The sequence below is a fragment of the Littorina saxatilis genome, linkage group LG16 (genome assembly GCF_037325665.1).
Source record: "Littorina saxatilis isolate snail1 linkage group LG16, US_GU_Lsax_2.0, whole genome shotgun sequence".
Classification (NCBI taxonomy): domain Eukaryota; kingdom Metazoa; phylum Mollusca; class Gastropoda; order Littorinimorpha; family Littorinidae; genus Littorina; species Littorina saxatilis.
The window spans coordinates 44,508,055-44,527,346 of record NC_090260.1 but is presented as its reverse complement, the minus strand read 5'-3'; the positions used below and the strand labels follow the sequence as shown (position 1 = coordinate 44,527,346).

Here is a 19,292-nt window from a genome sequence, read left to right as displayed (position 1 = left end):
GCTCTCTCTCACTCTCTCTATCTCTCCGTCTCTCTCTCTCTCTCTCTCTCTCTCTCTCTCTCTCTCTCTCTCTCTCTCTCTCTCTCTCTCTCTCTCTCTCTCTCTGTATTACACCTCGGTTCGACCGAAGATAAGTTAACAATAAATTCCTGTTGTGCAGCGGGTTGAAAGAATACCCTATACCTCGGAGATATACCTTCACTCCGGTCTGAACGACCTCACGTGACATGTTATATGGTGGAAGAGAATGCTGTCGCTTATTTTCCACCCTCAGTTCGGTAAGACTGAAACGATGCTCAGTCACGGAAAGAACTATCCAAACTTGCAAGCACAGCAGGGGTTGTCCTGTAAGTTCCCGATCCATGTTAAACCCGCATCCTCAGAAGGAAAATAAGCGACAGCATTCTCTTCCACCATATAACATGTCACGTGAGGTCGTTGAGACCGGAGTGAAGGTATATCTCCGAGGTAGGCCTATAGGGTATTCTTTCAACCCGCTGCACTGATAATTGTAATTTAACGTTACCTTATGTACGGTCCAACCGGAGTGCAATGAGTGCACCCTCTCTCTCTCTCTCTCTCTCTCTCTCTCTCTCTCTCTCTCTCTCTCTCTCTCTCTCAGCCCGCGGTATGAAAGTGAGTGTCTAGTATAGGCCCATTGTGAAGCCAACAAGACTGACAGGAGGGGTGTTTGTTCCGTCTGTGTGACTGCGTCTTTTTCAGTAATGCAGTGTGCTGGGTGTGAGTCAATGCATGTGTCTATTTAGTGGTTGCTGTGTGTCAATGTGGGTACAACGTTTTCTTTCAGAGCGGCGTCACTGACATATTGTGTATGAATATAGTTGATCAAGTTATGTGATAGATATCGCTTCGCGCGACCGGCCTTGTGGTAAGGCGTCCGCCCCGTGATCGGGAGGTCGTGGGTTCGAACCTTGGCCGGGTCATACTTAAGACTTTAAAATTGGCGTCTGGCATTATGGGGTTAGTGCTAGGACTGGTTGGTCCGGTGTCAGAATAATTACGGTGAGTGGGTGAGACATGAAGCCTGTGCTGCGACTTCTGTCTTGTGTCAGTGTGGCGCACGTTAAATGTCAAAGCAGCTCCGCCCAGATATGGCCCTTCGTGGTCGGCTGGGCGTCACTTTAGCTAACAAACAAACAAACAAACAAAATAGCTTCGTGCTGCGAGTTTCGCGATTTAAGTTAAGTGGCCAAGAGAGACTGAGAATGTTCCAGACTCTGCGTTCGTTTTGTAGCGGGAGAGCCCTACTAGCTCAGAGTTGCAGGTACTCAGTGACCCCACCTTCCTTCTAGTCACCCCCACCTTTCCTGTAGATACCCCCATCCCCTCCCTTACAGCCAGCCCACAGCGATCACAGAAGATTAGTACCGAGTCTTTGAGAGACTATAAAAGAGGCCGGCTCTGCGAGTCTCGTCAGTCAGCGCTGAATAAATGCTTGCTCTCTTTCCCTCGTCTTTTTCTCTCTCTTTCGTACACGCTGCACAAGTGTGTACTCTGTCTCTGTTTCGTAGTTCGTTTTGTCTCTCAGCGTTGAACAAATGCTGTGTGTTTTGCTTGTTTGTTGTCTCTCAGCGTTGAACAAATGCTGTGTGTTTTGTAACACACAGTCTAGATTACTAAGAAACACACAGGGTTTCCTCTGAATACCGAGGTCGGCTAGTATTGTAGGCACATGTATTGAACACAACGCGAGGCATAGACTAGACTGATTGTGCAGCTACATTACATAGGGCTAGAGTAAAGGTAAGATAAATATAGTTGCTCTCCTCGGCAATCTTCAGCCTCCCCCTGAGAATGAGGATACGGACCCTCAGCTAGGGCTCCGGTTACATTTTGAATCATATGACTTGCTGTTCGACTCGGTGTTGTGCTGTGTGATATAAGTTGGTGTTCGTCTGCAGGAAATCACTTCGGTTTTTTCTTCCTGGTACGACATGGTGTTTTTCTGCGTGTTATTAATCGGTGTTTTTCTACTTGCTCAAGTAGTTGTGAAATTGCCAAATCAGTACGAAACCGCACACTCGGAGGGCAGGAAGTAACACGCTACGCTACGTTTCCTTGCATGAATGTAAACCCTGACTGAAAAAAAGATAGTGCCGGTAAACAGGGCAACCTTGGATGACTGTGAACGCTGACTGAAAAACAAGGTATTGTAAACAAGACAACCTTGGATGCTGTGAACACTGACTGAAAAACAAGATATTATAAACAAGGCAACCTTGGATGCTGTGAACGCTGACTGAAAAACATGATAGTGTAAGCAGGGAAACCTTGGATGCTGTGAACACTGACTGAAAAACAAGATAGTGTAAACAAGGCAACCTTGGATGCTGTGAACACTGACTGAAAAACAAGATAGTGTAAACAAGGCAACCTTGGATGCTGTGAACACTGACTGAAAAACAAGATAGTGTAAACAAGGCAACCTTGGATGCTGTGAACGCTGACTGAAAAACAAGATATTGTAAACAAGGCAACCTTGGATGCTGTGAACACTGACTGAAAAACAAGATAGTGTAAACAAGGCAACCTTGGATGCTGTGAACACTGACTGAAAAACAAGATAGTGTAAACAAGGCAACCTTGGATGCTGGGAACACTGACTGAAAAACAAGATAGTGTAAACAGGGCAACCTTGGATGCTGTGAACACTGACTGAAAAACAAGATAGTGTAAACAAGGCAACCTTGGATGCTGTGAACACTGACTGAAAAACAAGATAGCGTAAGCAGGGCAACCTTGGATGCTGTGAACACTGACTGAAAAACAAGATAGTGTAAACAAGGCAACCTTGGATGCTGTGAACACTGACTGAAAAACAAGATAGTGTAAACAAGGCAACCTTGGATGCTGTGAACACTGACTGTAAAACAAGATAGTGTAAACAAGGCAACCTTGGATGCTGTGAACAGTGACTGAAAAACAAGATAGTGTAAACAAGGCAACCTTGGATGCTGTGAACACTGACTGAAAAACAAGATAGTGTAAACAAGGCAACCTTGGATGCTGTGAACACTGACTGAAAAACAAGATAGTGTAAACAAGGCAACCTTGGATGCTGTGAACGCTGACTGAAAAACAAGATAGTGTAAACAAGGCAACCTTGGATGCTGTGAACACTGACTGAAAAACAAGATAGTGTAAACAAGGCAACCTTGGATGCTGTGAACACTGACTGAAAAACAAGATAGTGTAAACAAGGCAACCTTGGATGCTGTGAACGCTGACTGAAAAACAAGATAGTGTAAACAAGGCAACCTTGGATGCTGTGAACACTGACTGAAAAACAAGATAGTGTAAGCAGGGCAACCTTGGATGCTGTGAACACTGACTGAAAAACAAGATAGTGTAAACAAGGCAACCTTGGATGCTGTGAACACTGACTGAAAAACAAGATAGTGTAAACAAGGCAACCTTGGATGCTGTGAACACTGACTGAAAAACAAGATAGTGTAAACAAGGCAACCTTGGATGCTGTGAACACTGACTGAAAAACAAGATAGTGTAAACAAGGCAACCTTGGATGCTGTGAACGCTGACTGAAAAACAAGATAGTGTAAACAAGGCAACCTTGGATGCTGTGAACACTGACTGAAAAACAAGATAGTGTAAGCAGGGCAACCTTGGATGCTGTGAACACTGACTGAAAAACAAGATAGTGTAAACAAGGCAACCTTGGATGCTGTGAACACTGACTGAAAAACAAGATAGTGTAAACAAGGCAACCTTGGATGCTGTGAACACTGACTGAAAAACAAGATAGTGTAAACAAGGCAACCTTGGATGCTGTGAACGCTGACTGAAAAACAAGATAGTGTAAACAAGGCAACCTTGGATGCTGTGAACACTGACTGAAAAACAAGATAGTGTAAACAAGGCAACCTTGGATGCTGTGAACACTGACTGAAAAACAAGATAGTGTAAACAAGGCAACCTTGGATGCTGTGAACGCTGACTGAAAAACAAGATAGTGTAAACAAGGCAACCTTGGATGCTGTGAACACTGACTGAAAAACAAGATAGTGTAAACAAGGCAACCTTGGATGCTGTGAACACTGACTGAAAAACAAGATAGTGTAAACAAGGCAACCTTGGATGCTGTGAACGCTGACTGAAAAACAAGATATTGTAAACAAGGCAACCTTGGATGCTGTGAACACTGACTGAAAAACAAGATAGTGTAAACAAGGCAACCTTGGATGCTGTGAACACTGACTGAAAAACAAGATAGTGTAAACAAGGCAACCTTGGATGCTGTGAACACTGACTGAAAAACAAGATAGTGTAAGCAGGGCAACCTTGGATGCTGTGAACACTGACTGAAAAACAAGATAGCGTAAGCAGGGCAACCTTGGATGCTGTGAACACTGACTGAAAAACAAGATAGTGTAAACAAGGCAACCTTGGATGCTGTGAACACTGACTGAAAAACAAGATAGTGTAAACAAGGCAACCTTGGATGCTGTGAACACTGACTGAAAAACAAGATAGCGTAAGCAGGGCAACCTTGGATGCTGTGAACACTGACTGAAAAACAAGATAGTGTAAACAAGGCAACCTTGGATGCTGTGAACACTGACTGAAAAACAAGATAGTGTAAACAAGGCAACCTTGGATGCTGTGAACACTGACTGAAAAACATGATAGTGTAAGCAGGGAAACCTTGGATGCTGTGAACACTGACTGAAAAACAAGATAGTGTAAACAAGGCAACCTTGGATGCTGTGAACACTGACTGAAAAACATGATAGTGTAAGCAGGGAAACCTTGGATGCTGTGAACACTGACTGAAAAACAAGATAGCGTAAACAAGGCAACCTTGGATGCTGTGAACGCTGACTGAAAAACAAGATAGTGTAAACAAGGCAACCTTGGATGCTGTGAACACTGACTGAAAAACAAGATAGTGTAAACAAGGCAACCTTGGATGCTGTGAACACTGACTGAAAAACAAGATAGCGTAAGCAGGGAAACCTTGGATGCTGTGAACACTGACTGAAAAACAAGATATTGTAAACAAGGCAACCTTGGATGCTGTGAACAGTGACTGAAAAACAAGATAGTGTAAGCAGGGCAACCTTGGATGCTGTGAACACTGACTGAAAAACATGATAGTGTAAGCAGGGAAACCTTGGATGCTGTGAACACTGACTGAAAAACAAGATAGCGTAAACAAGGCAACCTTGGATGCTGTGAACGCTGACTGAAAAACAAGATAGTGTAAACAAGGCAACCTTGGATGCTGTGAACACTGACTGAAAAACAAGATAGTGTAAACAAGGCAACCTTGGATGCTGTGAACACTGACTGAAAAACAAGATAGCGTAAGCAGGGAAACCTTGGATGCTGTGAACACTGACTGAAAAACAAGATATTGTAAACAAGGCAACCTTGGATGCTGTGAACAGTGACTGAAAAACAAGATAGTGTAAGCAGGGCAACCTTGGATGCTGTGAACACTGACTGAAAAACATGATAGTGTAAGCAGGGAAACCTTGGATGCTGTGAACACTGACTGAAAAACAAGATAGCGTAAACAAGGCAACCTTGGATGCTGTGAACACTGACTGAAAAACAAGATAGTGTAAACAAGGCAACCTTGGATGCTGTGAACACTGACTGAAAAACAAGATAGTTTAAGCAGGGCAACCTTGGATGCTGTGAACAGTGACTGAAAAACAAGATAGTGTAAGCAGGGCAACCTTGGATGCTGTGAACACTGACTGAAAAACAAGATAGCGTAAGCAGGGCAACCTTGGATGCTGTCAACGCTGACTAAGAAACATCTCCCTTGAGCCCCTGGCTTATCGAAACAAGAAACATCAACAACCAACCAACTATTACATCTGTTGGCTTGCTTAGAGGTAAGATTGTGTTAATTGAAGTGTAAGTGACGTCCTTAAAACACTGACAGTAGTGTCAGCACTGCTCTGTCCTGCCTAGTTCACTGGCAGAAGTTTCAGCACTGCTCGCTCCTGACTAGTTTACTGACAGTAATGTCAGCACTGCTATGTAGGCTACTGTAGGTGCCAGGAGAAAAGGTTTCGTACAACTCTCGCTTTCTCTATTACCACATGTCGTATGCATAAAGAGCGATTACTTCCCTTTGGTTATTTGATAGTTTACTGACAGTAATGTCAGCACTGCTCTCAGTGTCCCGACTAGTTCACTGGCAGTAGTGTCAGCACTGCTCTGTCCTGCCTAGTTCACTGACAGTAGTGTCAGCACTGCTCTGTCCTGCCTAGTTCACTGGCAGTAGTGTCAGCACTGCTCTGTCCTGCCTAGTTCACTGACAGTAGTGTCAGCACTGCTCTTTTCTGACTAGTTCACTGACTGTAGTGTCAGCACTGCTCTGTCCTGCCTAGTTCACTGGCAGTAGTGTCAGCACTGCTCTGCTCTGCCTAGTTCCCTGGCAGAAATGTCAGAGAGAGAGATAGAGGGGGAGAGTGAGAGAGAGAGAGAGATAGTGAGAGAGAGAGAGAGTGTGAGAGAGAGAAAGAGATAGAGAGAGGGAGAGAGAAAGAGAGAGAGCTAGAGAAAGTGAGAGAGAGAGAAAGAGAGAGAGAGTGAGTGAGAGAGAGAGAGAGAGAGAGAGAGAGAGAGAGAGAGAGAGAGAGAGAGAGAGAGAGAGAGAGAGAGAGAGAGAGAGAGAGAGAGAGAGAGAGAGAGAGAGAACTCGAACTCGAAAACTTTATTACCGAGGGATGATAGCATTAGGTCCATATGGTCCTTTATTACAGCTAGTCCCTACTATAATACACACCTGAAACGAAGAACACGTATGAAGAATTTAAAAAGAAAATCAAATCAAATAAAACACAATCATGTAGGGAAAGTATAACAAACATTAGTGTGCTTGTGGAAACATACTATATACTTTTTTTTACGCACCCTCACACACACTCGCACAAATTGTACACCGACTTAGTCGTTAGACAGGTGCTTTCGGAGCTGTCTTTTAAAAGAAGATAATGAAAGACATGACCTAATATTTACAGGTAGTGAATTCCAAAGGAACGTACCAGAATGAGAGAAAGTAGTTTTTGCAAGGCAAGGTTATTTCTAGTGTTTGAATAATGTGACGGAGATGATTTGAAGAGTTGTAGAAGATACGTTGGGGCGTCCTTATAGACAACTTTATACATAAATGAACATTCATTATACACAAGCTGCTTCTTTAAGCTTAACATCCCAATACTTTTTATCGTTTCCTTTGTAGAAAGGGATGGACTGGGCAGAACTAGTTTAGCAGCTCTACAATGGAGCGAGTTCAGCTTCTTCAAGTGAACTTCACTACACCCGTCCCATACTATGGAAGCATTTATGCAACAATAACCATGACAAAAATCAAACTTTTAAAAGCACTTGAAAGTAAACAAACAAAGCAACTATTGATTCCCTACGATTATATGATCGTGACTGGCTGTCTTTCCAAGTTGGAACGTTTTCAATCTGCTGTCTGACGTCATCAAAGTGTTGAAAAACGTACGGCGATGTCTATAAAACTCTCACTTGACCACAACATTCACAATGCAGTGCATTCAAGGATTGAAAAAAAACACTGGCATTGATCAGACACAGTCATTGAATGTTGTTATTTTACACATGAATCTGCTTAACATTTGGTAAGAAATGACCGTCAATAGTGCCGGGCGGTCGTGAGAATTCAAGGTTTTCAGAGACAGACAGTAAATAACGTGTTCTGAAATAAACACATGCCGAACACTTCTTCAGTCAGCCAGTTGATCATCTGCCTGACAACGGATAGGAAGTGTAACATTGGTCGCATCATGACAATTTGCTGTGTATGGCGGTTATAACAGACGATTTGTCTGCAGGGCGGTCGTGAGAAAAAAATGAGACGGACACCTTGCCCGAGTGACAAAATGACCAAGCGCAAGTAGAATAAGCCGCAGTTAGCCTTTCAAAACCATTTCATGTCGTGATTTGATGGAAATTCCTACTTATTAAAAGCATTTTACGTCCAAACCTTTTGACAGCCATTCAAACTGAACAGATTTGTAATTAATGTTTTTGAGACGGACACATTTAGAAAAAAGACCGTTTACTTCACATGCGATTGTATCGAATAAATATAAACACATTCATTGGTTCTTTTTAACTAAGTGTGTTCATCTATCTCTGTTCTTTGGTTTGAATGTACTTTTAACTGGATTTCTTTGTGTGTTTTGTACTGGTGCCTTTGTCTATTGCAATGTGACAAAAAAGGGAAATCGTGTCCGTCTCATTTCTCAAGACCGAGGAATACAAAATACAGGTGGGGAATACAAACTTGACTTGAATTCGATCAAAGTTTATTTTTCATATGTAAATTCCGAGGACATTCGACATAGACCAGTGAAAATTCACGATTAAACAAAACGAAACATTTTATTTAATATCAAAGTCAGGGACATACCCGACTCTGAAGACTGTGAAACCTGTCATAATCAATATGGGGTTTTATGTGGGCATTGTAAAATAGTTTTCTTGTGTCTAGATTAATAATGCTTTGTAACTTTGACAAAAGAAACAGGTTTTAGCAATTTGTTTGCAGATCCCATTGATGTGAGTCTGCCATTTGAGATTATTATCAACAGTAAGTCCTAGTAAACGGTGCTCAGCTACTTGCTCAATGGAGTGCTCATTTAGGGACAGACTCAGAGTCATTTCTGAAAGTTGATGTTTTTGGCGAGTGCTGATTATCATAGACTTTGTTTTAACTGGATTAATAAGCATACGATTTGCAGAACACCACTCAGAAACATCGTTTAGGCTCTGTTGCAATTTGTCTTGAATTTGTGCAGGGCTTTTCCCTGTTGCATGTAAGGTAGTATCAGAGAGAGAGAGATATGTACCTCGCACTACGTATACATGTGTATGATGACAGATTCTCCATACCACTGGTGAGAGAGATGGAGCAGGCTGACCATATGAGGGAAGGGAAGGTCCCGGCCTGCAACAAGCCGCCAGTGTCAGCACCTGTCCTGACGGTTGATCACTATGGTGATAACTACCGCGGTGACAGACAGGGACATGAGGGCATCTATACATGGCGGTGTGCTCGGTGCGGTGAGCTGGTGGGCGACATGTTGAATCGTCTACGAATTGGTCAGTTCACCTCTGTCTGTCTGTCTTCTGTCTGTACATATCTCGGTCTGTACACATCTGTCTGTCTGTCTCCCTCTGTCGTCCTCTCTGTCTCTCTCTGTCTCTCTGTCTCTCTCTCTCTCTCTAATGTAATGCCAATGCTACGCTTGTCCATCCAATAAAAACGAAAAGTATGGTAATTGCAACCAGACAAAAACACCAAATTTCTCCACTCAAACCAAATCTTATCATTGGTACGCAATCAATTAAAGAAGTTCAACAACATCGGGTTTTAGGGGTAATTATTGATTGTGAATTCAAGTGGCAGGCACAATTACAACATATTTGCAAGAAAGTAGCCAAGAACGTTTTCCTCCTATCCAAGTTAAAGCAATTTACGGACAGAAGGACTCTGGAAATGTTCCACCATGCTCATGTAATGCCTCACATTAATTATGTTTCGACGCTCTGGGATGGCAGCAGTGATGTCCACTTGAAAAAGTTAGACTCTCTCTATCGTCGCTCGGTTAAACTCATCGTAAACGATAATGCCTCAACAGATATGAAATTAAAAATGCTTAACTTTCTTCCACTAGAAAAGCATCTCAAGTTAAACAAAGCAGTTTTCATGCATAAATTGTACCGTATTACGGTACAGTGCCGATTTACATTACATCATTATTTAGAAAAGCTACCGACAGATATGGGTCGGTCAACTTGATTCCACCGATTCCACGAATTGACCTTTATAAGACCAGTCTTGCTTTTTCGGGTACATCAGTTTGGAATTCACTTCCATCATCCTTTAAGCACTCTTAAAGTCATTAAAAAGTTTTTTTAAATGTTTTGAAAAAACACTTAATGTCTGAGTAGTTTAACGCTTTTTGATTCACCACACTTAGTATTACGTCAAAGATATGCTGTGCATTGTAAATTCTGAACATATATTTGTTGTACTATTGCTACATGTTCGATTGCTACCAGCTTGTACTTATAATTACCTGCATCGTATGCATTTGATTTTATGAATAACCACATGTGTTTTGCTTTTCATGCCTCATCTTCATCATCGTCATCATCGTCGTCGTCATCATCATCATCATCATCATCATCATCATCATCATCATCATCATCATCATCATCATCATCATCATCATCGTCATCGTCATCGTCATCTTTATCATCACGTGCTCAAGTTTTCTGACCTCCTTTTGTTGTTAACTTTTTATTTTATTTTTTTAAATTTTATCATTGTGTGTCTGTGCGTCCCAAGGACAGATTGTAAGAAAAGGCGTAGCCTTAAATCTTAATCCTTGTTAAATAAAGTTCAATTCAATTCAATACAATTCAATTCAATTCAATTCAATTCAATTCAACTCAATTCAATTCAATTCTCTCTATCTCTCTCTCTCTCTCTCTCTCTCTCACACACACACACACACACACACACACACATATACACATATCTACGTCTATCTGCCTGTACACCTTCGTCTGTCTGTCTGTCTCTCCCCCTCTCCCTCCCCCCCCCCCCTCTCTCTCTCTCTCTCTCTCTCTCTCTCTCTCTCTCTCACACACACACCAAGAATGCAATAAGTGTAAGTCAGGTTGTTGTACAACATGTCAATGACGTCATTATATTAATAATTGAAATAAAAACTCACAGGAAATTAATATTTACCCCACTAACTGTGACGTCGTTACTTATTAACGTCACAAGGCTGCCAAGATGAATAATATAAACTCGTTTTTAAAATGTTAAGGTGGTTGTGCCGGTACTGCTGATGTACTGTAAACTACATTGTAAGCGCCCACCCCCCTCATGGGTGAAAAATAATGGTATTTAGTCCTTCGGAGTAAAAATGGTAATTTGATATGTTTCTGGGCAAAGATGTCTTCCCTCTTTCTCATTGACACACTCACGATCGAACCGGCACGGTTGGCCTAGTGGTAAGGCGTCCGCCCCGTGATCAGGAGGTCGTGGGTTCGAACCCCGGCCGAGTCATACCTAAGACTTTAAAATTGGCAATCTAGTGGCTGCTCCGCCTGGCGTCTAGCATTATGGGGTTAGTGCTAGGACTGGTTGGTCCGGTGTCAGAATAATGTGACTGGGTGAGACATGAAGCCTGTACTGCGACTTCTGTCTTGTATGTGGCGCACGTTAATGTCAAAGCAGCACCTTTGTGGTCGGCTGGGCGTTAAGCACACAAACAAACTCACGATCGCGTGAGTGTCAGTGCCTTAATACCGGAATGGAGCCTGGAAACTAACCACAAACATCTCTTTTATTCTGGCATTAGAAGAACAAAAATCACAAAATAAAATGTGATGTATGTAGTCAGTTCATTTGTCATCCAGGGGGAGTAAGCTGTATGTCAAATACAGCGTATTGTCATCCAGGGGGAGTAAGGTGTATGTCAAATACAGCGTATTGTCATCCAGGGGGAGTAAGGTGTATGTCAAATACAGCGTATTGTCATCCAGGGGGAGTAAGGTGTATGTCAAATACAGCGTATTGTCATCCAGGGGGAGTAAGCTGTATGTCAAATACAGCGTATTGTCATCCAGGGGGAGTAAGGTGTATGTCATATACAGCGTATTGTCATCCAGGGGGAGTAAGGTGTATGTCAAATACAGCGTATTGTCATCCAGGGGGAGTAAGGTGTATGTCAAATACAGCGTATTGTCATCCAGGGGGAGTAAGGTGTATGTCAAATACAGCGTATTGTCATCCAGGGGGAGTAAGGTGTATGTCAAATACAGCGTATTGTCATCCAGGGGGAGTAAGGTGTATGTCATATACAGCGTATTGTCATCCAGGGGGAGTAAGCTGTATGTCAAATACAGCGTATTGTCATCCAGGGAGAGTAAGGTGTATGTCAAATACAGCGTATTGTCATCCAGGGGGAGTAAGGTGTATGTCAAATACAGCGTATTCAAACAACAGTTCGTTCTTCTGATCCTTGTAAATCCCCAAAGGTCGAGCTCTGCAGTTATCAAACAAGCCTCCCAAATCTTCATCAAGTTTTGGCATGGCTATTCAGAGACAAACTATGAAATCAACGGCATGACTGCAGCGTAGCACCCTGTCATTATTCACCTCAATAACCCCATCAACCCCATATAAGCTTCAATTTTTTTATATTTAGTCAAGTTTTGACTAAATATTTTAACATCGAGGGGGAATCGAAACGAGGGTCGTGGTGTATGTGCGTGTGTGCGTGTGTGCGTGTGTGCGTGTGTGCGTGTGTGCGTGTGTGTGTGTGTCTGTGTGTGTGTGTAGAGCGATTCAGACTAAACTACTGGACCGATCTTTATGAAATTTGACATGAGAGTTCCTGGGTATGAAATCCCCGAACGTTTTTTTCATTTTTTTGATAAATGTCTTTGATGACGTCATATCCGGCTTTTCGTGAAAGTTGAGGCGGCACTGTCACGCCCTCATTTTTCAACCAAATTGGTTGAAATTTTGGTCAAGTAATCTTCGACGAAGCCCGGACTTCGGTATTGCATTTCAGCTTGGTGGCTTAAAAATTAATTAATGACTTTGGTCATTAAAAATCGGAAAATTGTAAAAAAAAATAAAAATGTATAAAACGATCCAAATTTACCTTTATCTTATTCTCCATCATTTGCTGATTCCAAAAACATATAAATATGTTATATTCGGATTAAAAACAAGCTCTGAAAATTAAATATATAAAAATTATTATCAAAATTAAATTGTCCAAATCAATTTAAAAACACTTTCATCTTATTCCTTGTCGGTTCCTGATTCCAAAAACATATAGATATGATATGTTTGGATTAAAAACACGCTCAGAAAGTTAAAACAAAGAGAGGTACAGAAAAGCGTGCTATCCTTCTTAGCGCAACTACTACCCCGCTCTTCTTGTCAACTTCACTGCCTTTGCCATGAGCGGTGGACTGACGATGCTACGAGTATACGGTCTTGCTGAAAAATGGCATTGCGTTCAGTTTCATTCTGTGAGTTCGACAGCTACTTGACTAAATATTGTATTTTCGCCTTACGCGACTTGTTTTTGATTGATAACGTGTCCATGTATATTGCGTGCAGATTTTAAAAACAATCAGAAACAACTTGTGTTTACACCGTTGGTCCAAACGTAGGGGTACGGGTGGGGCGTTTACAAGGTACAGTAACATAAACAGTTTTTGACCCAACGTAAGGGGTGGGTGTTTGCTCGATAGTGTGTGCTTACAAGGTAGTTTACGGTAACAGTAGTCTCTGTTCACGTGTTGCTGCAGCTGGTGTTCGTGCGGAAGTAAGACATTGGTCGTCAATGTTGTTTGTGTCGTGGCTGTTATTGCTGGTGATGGTTTCATCGTCGTCGTTGATGTTGTTGTTGTTTCAGTCGATGTTGGTGAGATGTTGAGGGTGTTTGTGATGTTACAGGTTGCCATGACAACGCTCCTCAAGGGCAGGGCGGCCTCACCTTTAATGACGTCTTTGTGCTGGGTCCAATGAACTGTGGCACGTCATACATAACGGATGATAACGACATGTCACCAGCACCTTTCATCCGGGGCCTTAAGTCACGCGGCGTCCCCACCCGTATAGTGACTCACTACGACACAGCGGCCTTTAGACAAGTAGATGAAATGACGTCAGGTGCCACACAGAGAGCGGCAGGTAGGGGTCGAAACGAGGCGGTGACGGTGGTCAACGAGAACACAGTGTGGGGCTCAAAGAGACACGTCATTGTCCACCTGGACTGTAGTGATATGTTTTACCATTTTAGTGAACCATATGGCTATTTAGCCAATCAGGTCTGATTGTAGGTGACTCGCTAAATGTATGACGCTCAAAGTCAATAAGAAGCGAGCATTTCCGTTATTCGTTATCCGGGAGTTGTGCAGCAGATGTATAAGATAAACTGTTATTACGTCTGTTATGGTCGGCCGTCACATTTCTGCGCCACATCAAAGAGCGGATCCAGGATCTTAAGGACTTGTTTGTACAAACTTGAAGGCGCAAAGCGCCTGAATTGAGGGTGCAAAGCTAGGGGGGTCCGGGGAATTTGTTTTTTTTTCAAGGAAGCAAAATGCTGCAATCTAGGCCCACCTGAGCTCAGAAACTGTCATTTAATCATCTCTCTCTCTCTCTCTCTCTCTCTCTCTCTCTCTCTCTCTCTCTCTCTCTCTCTCTCTCTCTCTCTTTTCCCCCTTGAAGGGGGGGCCCGGGCCCCCTTTATCTCCCCCTCCCCTAAATCCGCCACTGACATCAATACACGTGAATTACGTGTAGTACGTATCTCCCAGTCACGAGAGCAATACATACTGCCAAAAACTCAAAACTGTCCGGGCGTACTTTTGAAGAACATACATTTATTTTAAATATATAGACATGCTTTTTCTGATCACATGCACTATTATTTTTAATGACTCGACCACCAGTGCTGTTGTTGTAGTCACATTTGTGCAGGAGAAAGTCCTTGTGCGTCGACACCATGGCTTCTTCTTCAGCATTCCAGAATGTTCTGGTTACGTGTGAGCTCGTTTGCCCATTTGGGTTCCCCACACTATACTCTGAGAGCATAGTCAGCTCACTCCGCTTTCGTTGAGTAGGCATGCTGGGTATTTTCGTGTTTTCATAACCCACCCAACTCCGACATGGATTACAGGGTCTTTTCCGTGCGCACTTGGTCTTGTGCTTGCGTGTACACACGAAGGCGGTTAAGTCACTAGCAGGTCTGCACATAAGTTGACCTGGGAGATCGAAATAATCTCCACTCTTAACCCAACAGGCGGCAGCGACCGGGATTCGAACTCACGACCTCCCGATTAGGAGGCCGACGTGTTACCACCACGCCACTGCGCCGTTCGACACCATGGCTAAAAGTAAATGTCCGGGGAAATACAAGGTGCAAAAGCAGTAACTTCTTTCGGGAGATTGCTTAGCATCTAACCACGCAATGTCCCAAATAAACTATAGTTCTAGGGACAGAAAAACCAAGTTAGCAGCATAGCGGGAAGTTGCATTTGATACCTTTCTGTGGGCCAGTTTACATACCAATGTCCCTAAAAGAAACTCCAAAAGTTGTTGACTCACCAGAGTAGTTGGTGAGTCTTAATTAGCACTCATCCGTGTCCGTCTGTGTGGACGGCGACAACAAAACTTAACGTTGAGGTCATCTCGGATGTTTGATGATCTCCCGAATTGACCCCAGTATGGTAGACCCTCGTCAAATGTTGGGGTCACACCAGGGTCATGTTCAATCCATCAAAACTTAAATTTGAGGATGATGTTTTTGAAGCTAGACTTTTGAAACTGTGTACACTTCTAGGGTTTGATGATCTCCCGACTTAGCCCAAGTTTGATTGACCCTCGTCAAGTGTTGGGGTCACAGAGGGTGTTGAGTATAAGGCTAGTCATGCTGGTGGGGAGGATGTCGGTTGGAGGGTTGGGGGGGGGGGGGGGGGGGGGGGGGGGGGGGAGGGGGTGCAAGTTTGTGTATGTGGGATATTCACAGATATTCACAGGGTTGAATAACTGAACGGATTGATACAGGTGACATTAGGATCAATTTTGTGTCAATTAATCGGACACGAATGTTCTCTTGGACATTATTTTATGAAGCTGGCACAGCATTTTTTTGTAAGGTGGAGGGGTGGGTTGGGTTATGTAGTTTGTCGGACTATTGGGTTTTACGTCCTCACAGGAATAAGCACCTATTAGGGACATCAGTATATGCTTATTACAATGATGTTTCCTACACAAACGGAATAATGAACACTTTTGGTTTGTGGATGGATTGTAGTTAGTATTTCTGATTCCAGTGCATATATTTGTTTGTTCGAGTGCTTAAATTCTGATTGATAACCCTGGCAGGCACTTGTATAGATACCATTCCAAAGACTCGATCCCAGGGGGTCCGGGTAGCTCAGGTGGTAGAGCACTGGACTTGTGATCGAAAGGTCGCTGGTTCGAATCCGGGGCGGGACGGAGACAGGTCAACCTTATGGGCAGACCCAGAGACGGTATCCATCTCCCACCCCCGTGTCACCACAGTGGCACGTAAAAGACCTCGGTCATTCTGCCATAAGTGCAGATGGTTGATACCACCTACACACGCCTAAATACACTTGTGTATTTCATCTAAAGTCGGGTTAAAACCCGGGAACATGCCCCTAATGGCTTTGCCGTGAGGGCGTAAAACTTGAATTTCTCTCACTCGATCCCAACCGCTCGGGATTGTAATAGGGTGCGCAGTGGGAGACTCAGGTAGAACGGTTGAGAGATCTGACACCCTCCAGGCAGGCGACAGTATCCAGGCGAGACTGATATGAATGGATCGGAGCTGAATATTGTGCCCCCTTTGTACGCCTGTCGACAAGGGATCAACATGTCTTTGACGTGCAACGTCTCTGTTGTATTCATATCGGATTTTCCCGCTGTTGCTTAGGCAAAAAAAAAAAAAAAGTCTGTTTAAGGTATCCCGACCGACCCTATTTTTTCGCGCGACCCTAGACTTTTTTGGGGGCATTTGGGGGAAAAAAATATTTAAAAAAAAAAAAGTCTGTTTTTTGGCAAAATAACTTAAAAATATGGTTTTTTTAGAAAAAAAAATCCCGTCCTACCAACCCTATTTTTTTGGCCTATGTTACTGTTAACGGACTTTTTTTGTGTGGCTTTATTTGAGCCTGAGCCTGATCTTTGATCCGCCAATTTCGTTACTTTACGGCTTTTAGTGAAAATGTGCGTGTGTGTTTGTGTGTGTGTGTGTGTGTGTGTGCGTGCGTGCGTGCGTGTGTGTGTGTGTGTGTGTGTGTGTAGTGCGTGCGTGCGTGCGTGTGTGTGTGTGTGAGATATAATGTCTTCAATTGCCTGCCCCTTTGTTTGTCGATTGGTTTCCTTGATTGATATGGAATAAATGTTCAAAAGAAATGTACATGTATTTAAAGCGTAGTTGTTGATTGATTTATATATATATACATATGTTCCTGTGTATTTCGTAATCGGAATCCCTCTGCACACACACACACACACACACACACACACGGCACACACACACACACACACACACACACACACACACACACACACACACACACACACACACACACACCAAAACGTAAGACAAAAATCAACACTGCTTACAATTTATTAACTATACACTTCATACACTTTACAAGCATACCAATTTTAAGGAAGCATAATACCACATGTACGGGTCTTCTTAGTTCTTATGCCAAGCTACTAAATTTTTATTATTTCCAATGATTTATGATAGTTCAGACTGGTAACCTATATATTAACATATAACCTATACTAACCCAGGTTAGTTACAATTCCTGAGTTGGCAACGTTATCTAAAATGATGTTTGGGAATATATGTAAGAGGACTTTTCCTGCAAATACATGTACTATGCTTTTTAATTGGAACAAAAAATATCAAACTTGGGCTTTTGTTGAAACTGAAGAACAACACATAAAACAAAACAGCGTTAACCTTGTGAAAATATACTCAAATATTATAGTCACTTTCTCAAATACGTTAGCAAAATGTCAGTGTGAATAATTCAGAACAATTAATCATTACTAACATATTCAAAAGTTAATTAAACCTCAAATCTACCAACAGTTCAAAAACCATGAGGAAAACCGTTCCCGAAAATCTATGCTCACTGACACACATAAAAACACATTAACAACAACAACGAAAGAAATAAACTTAGACAAATACACACACACGTTAACAGAGGACCATGAGGCTTCAGCAGAAAAAAATGGCCCAGTAAATCATTCTGAGGGAAAAGTAAAATTGAATAAAACATCAATTGTTACATACATTTACTGCTTCGTCTTGAAAGTGTTGTTGACTTTGACGCTATGAATGAGAAAACTGTCTGGGAAGGCAATCAAGATAAAGTCCATCTTGTCGCAGGGATCGTGTTAATCATCTGAGATGTGCTGAAGATTGCACGTGGAATAACATAATTAATCTACTTAGAAACATATTGAACATTATAACAGCCAGACTTCTTTCTGAGCAGAATAAAAAAAAAAGTATTTGCTAAATTAAATTAACAGATTGGCACAGGTGTCCCTTAAGAAATTAGTTAAGGACAACAAATATGCTGTGGAAGAAACATAGAACAGACTATAGATTGTTGGTATATGTCCAAGGGCAAGGATGCTCTTATCACACGTGAAACCCGGACAGATGTATTGTGCTGCGAATAATTTTTTTTTTTTTTTTTTTTTTTGGTTTACGAAAAAAACGTGTGGTTTTTTTTTTATCACGAAGGGTGATATCAGGGCGGTGCTGCTTTGACATTTAACGTGCGCCACACACAAGACAGAAGTCGCAGCACAGGCTTCATGTCTCACCCAGTCACATTATTCTGACACCGGACCAACCAGTCCTAGCACTAACCCCATAATGCCAGACGCCAGGCGGAGCAGCCACTAGATTGCCAATTTTAAAGGCTTAGGTATGACCCGGCCGGGGTTTGAACCCACGACCTCCCGCTCACTGGGCGGACCTGCGAATAATCACTCAAAAGGTAAACACGGTATCTTTGCAGTAGCAAATAAAACCAACAGGATTATAGTTTTATTACGATATGGAAGAAAATGGCGAAACCCACTGCCAGAGCGTTCAACAATGTCTGTAAATCTTGACTATCAGTAGTAGTATAGCAGACACAGTCTTTCAGGCACTGTCACACAAAAACCTAAGTGCATTTTCTGTGTTACAAACAAATCTTAGTCCAAACAACAAAATGACTGTGGGTGAGATGAACAAAGTTAAAAAAAAAGTAATAAAAAAAAACGAATTCTGCACTCACCTATACAAGGACAGCACATACAATACTAAATCAAATGTTCGCCTTTGGAAGTTTCTTCAGGACTAACAAAGAAACAAACAAACAAACAACAACAAAAAAGAGTAAAATCTTGGTACATTGTCAGTAAAACAGGGACAGTATGACGGTTTAACAGCGCCAACATCACTCAAGAAAATGAGTAATTTTCACTGATAATTGAAATTTTCAGGTGACAATTACTCATTTTCTGCCCTATATAATATTTAATGTTGGCTCCATAATCCGTCAGGAACCAAGCCAAAACTGAAAAGCTTAATTTTCGAGTGAAAATGAATATTATTGCAATATTTTCACCATAACAGTAAATTAGCTCAGAAAAGGATCAC

General features: G+C 42.2%; 1 protein-coding gene across 1 annotated transcript; it reads left to right on the top strand.

Moving 5' to 3' along the window:
• The first annotated feature begins 5,635 nt into the window (after positions 1 to 5,635).
• LOC138951103 (uncharacterized) lies at positions 5,636 to 15,528 on the top strand. The gene is made up of 3 exons (XM_070322760.1): positions 5,636 to 5,885; positions 8,912 to 9,132; positions 13,529 to 15,528. The coding sequence occupies exons 2-3, from the start codon at positions 8,937 to 8,939 to the stop codon at positions 13,906 to 13,908; spliced, it is 576 nt and encodes a 191-aa protein (XP_070178861.1). The 5' UTR covers positions 5,636 to 5,885; positions 8,912 to 8,936; the 3' UTR covers positions 13,909 to 15,528.
• The last annotated feature ends 3,764 nt before the right edge of the window (positions 15,529 to 19,292 follow it).

What these genes read in the sequence shown, in the direction of transcription:
- LOC138951103 (XM_070322760.1), top strand. Translation starts at nt 8,937, where the DNA reads ATGGAGCAGGCTGACCATATGAGGGAAGGGAAGGTCCCGGCCTGCAAC. An exon ending in GTTGAATCGTCTACGAATTG is followed by an intron (nt 9,133 to 13,528) that starts GTCAGTTCACCT and finishes GTGATGTTACAG; the next exon opens with GTTGCCATGACAACGCTCCT.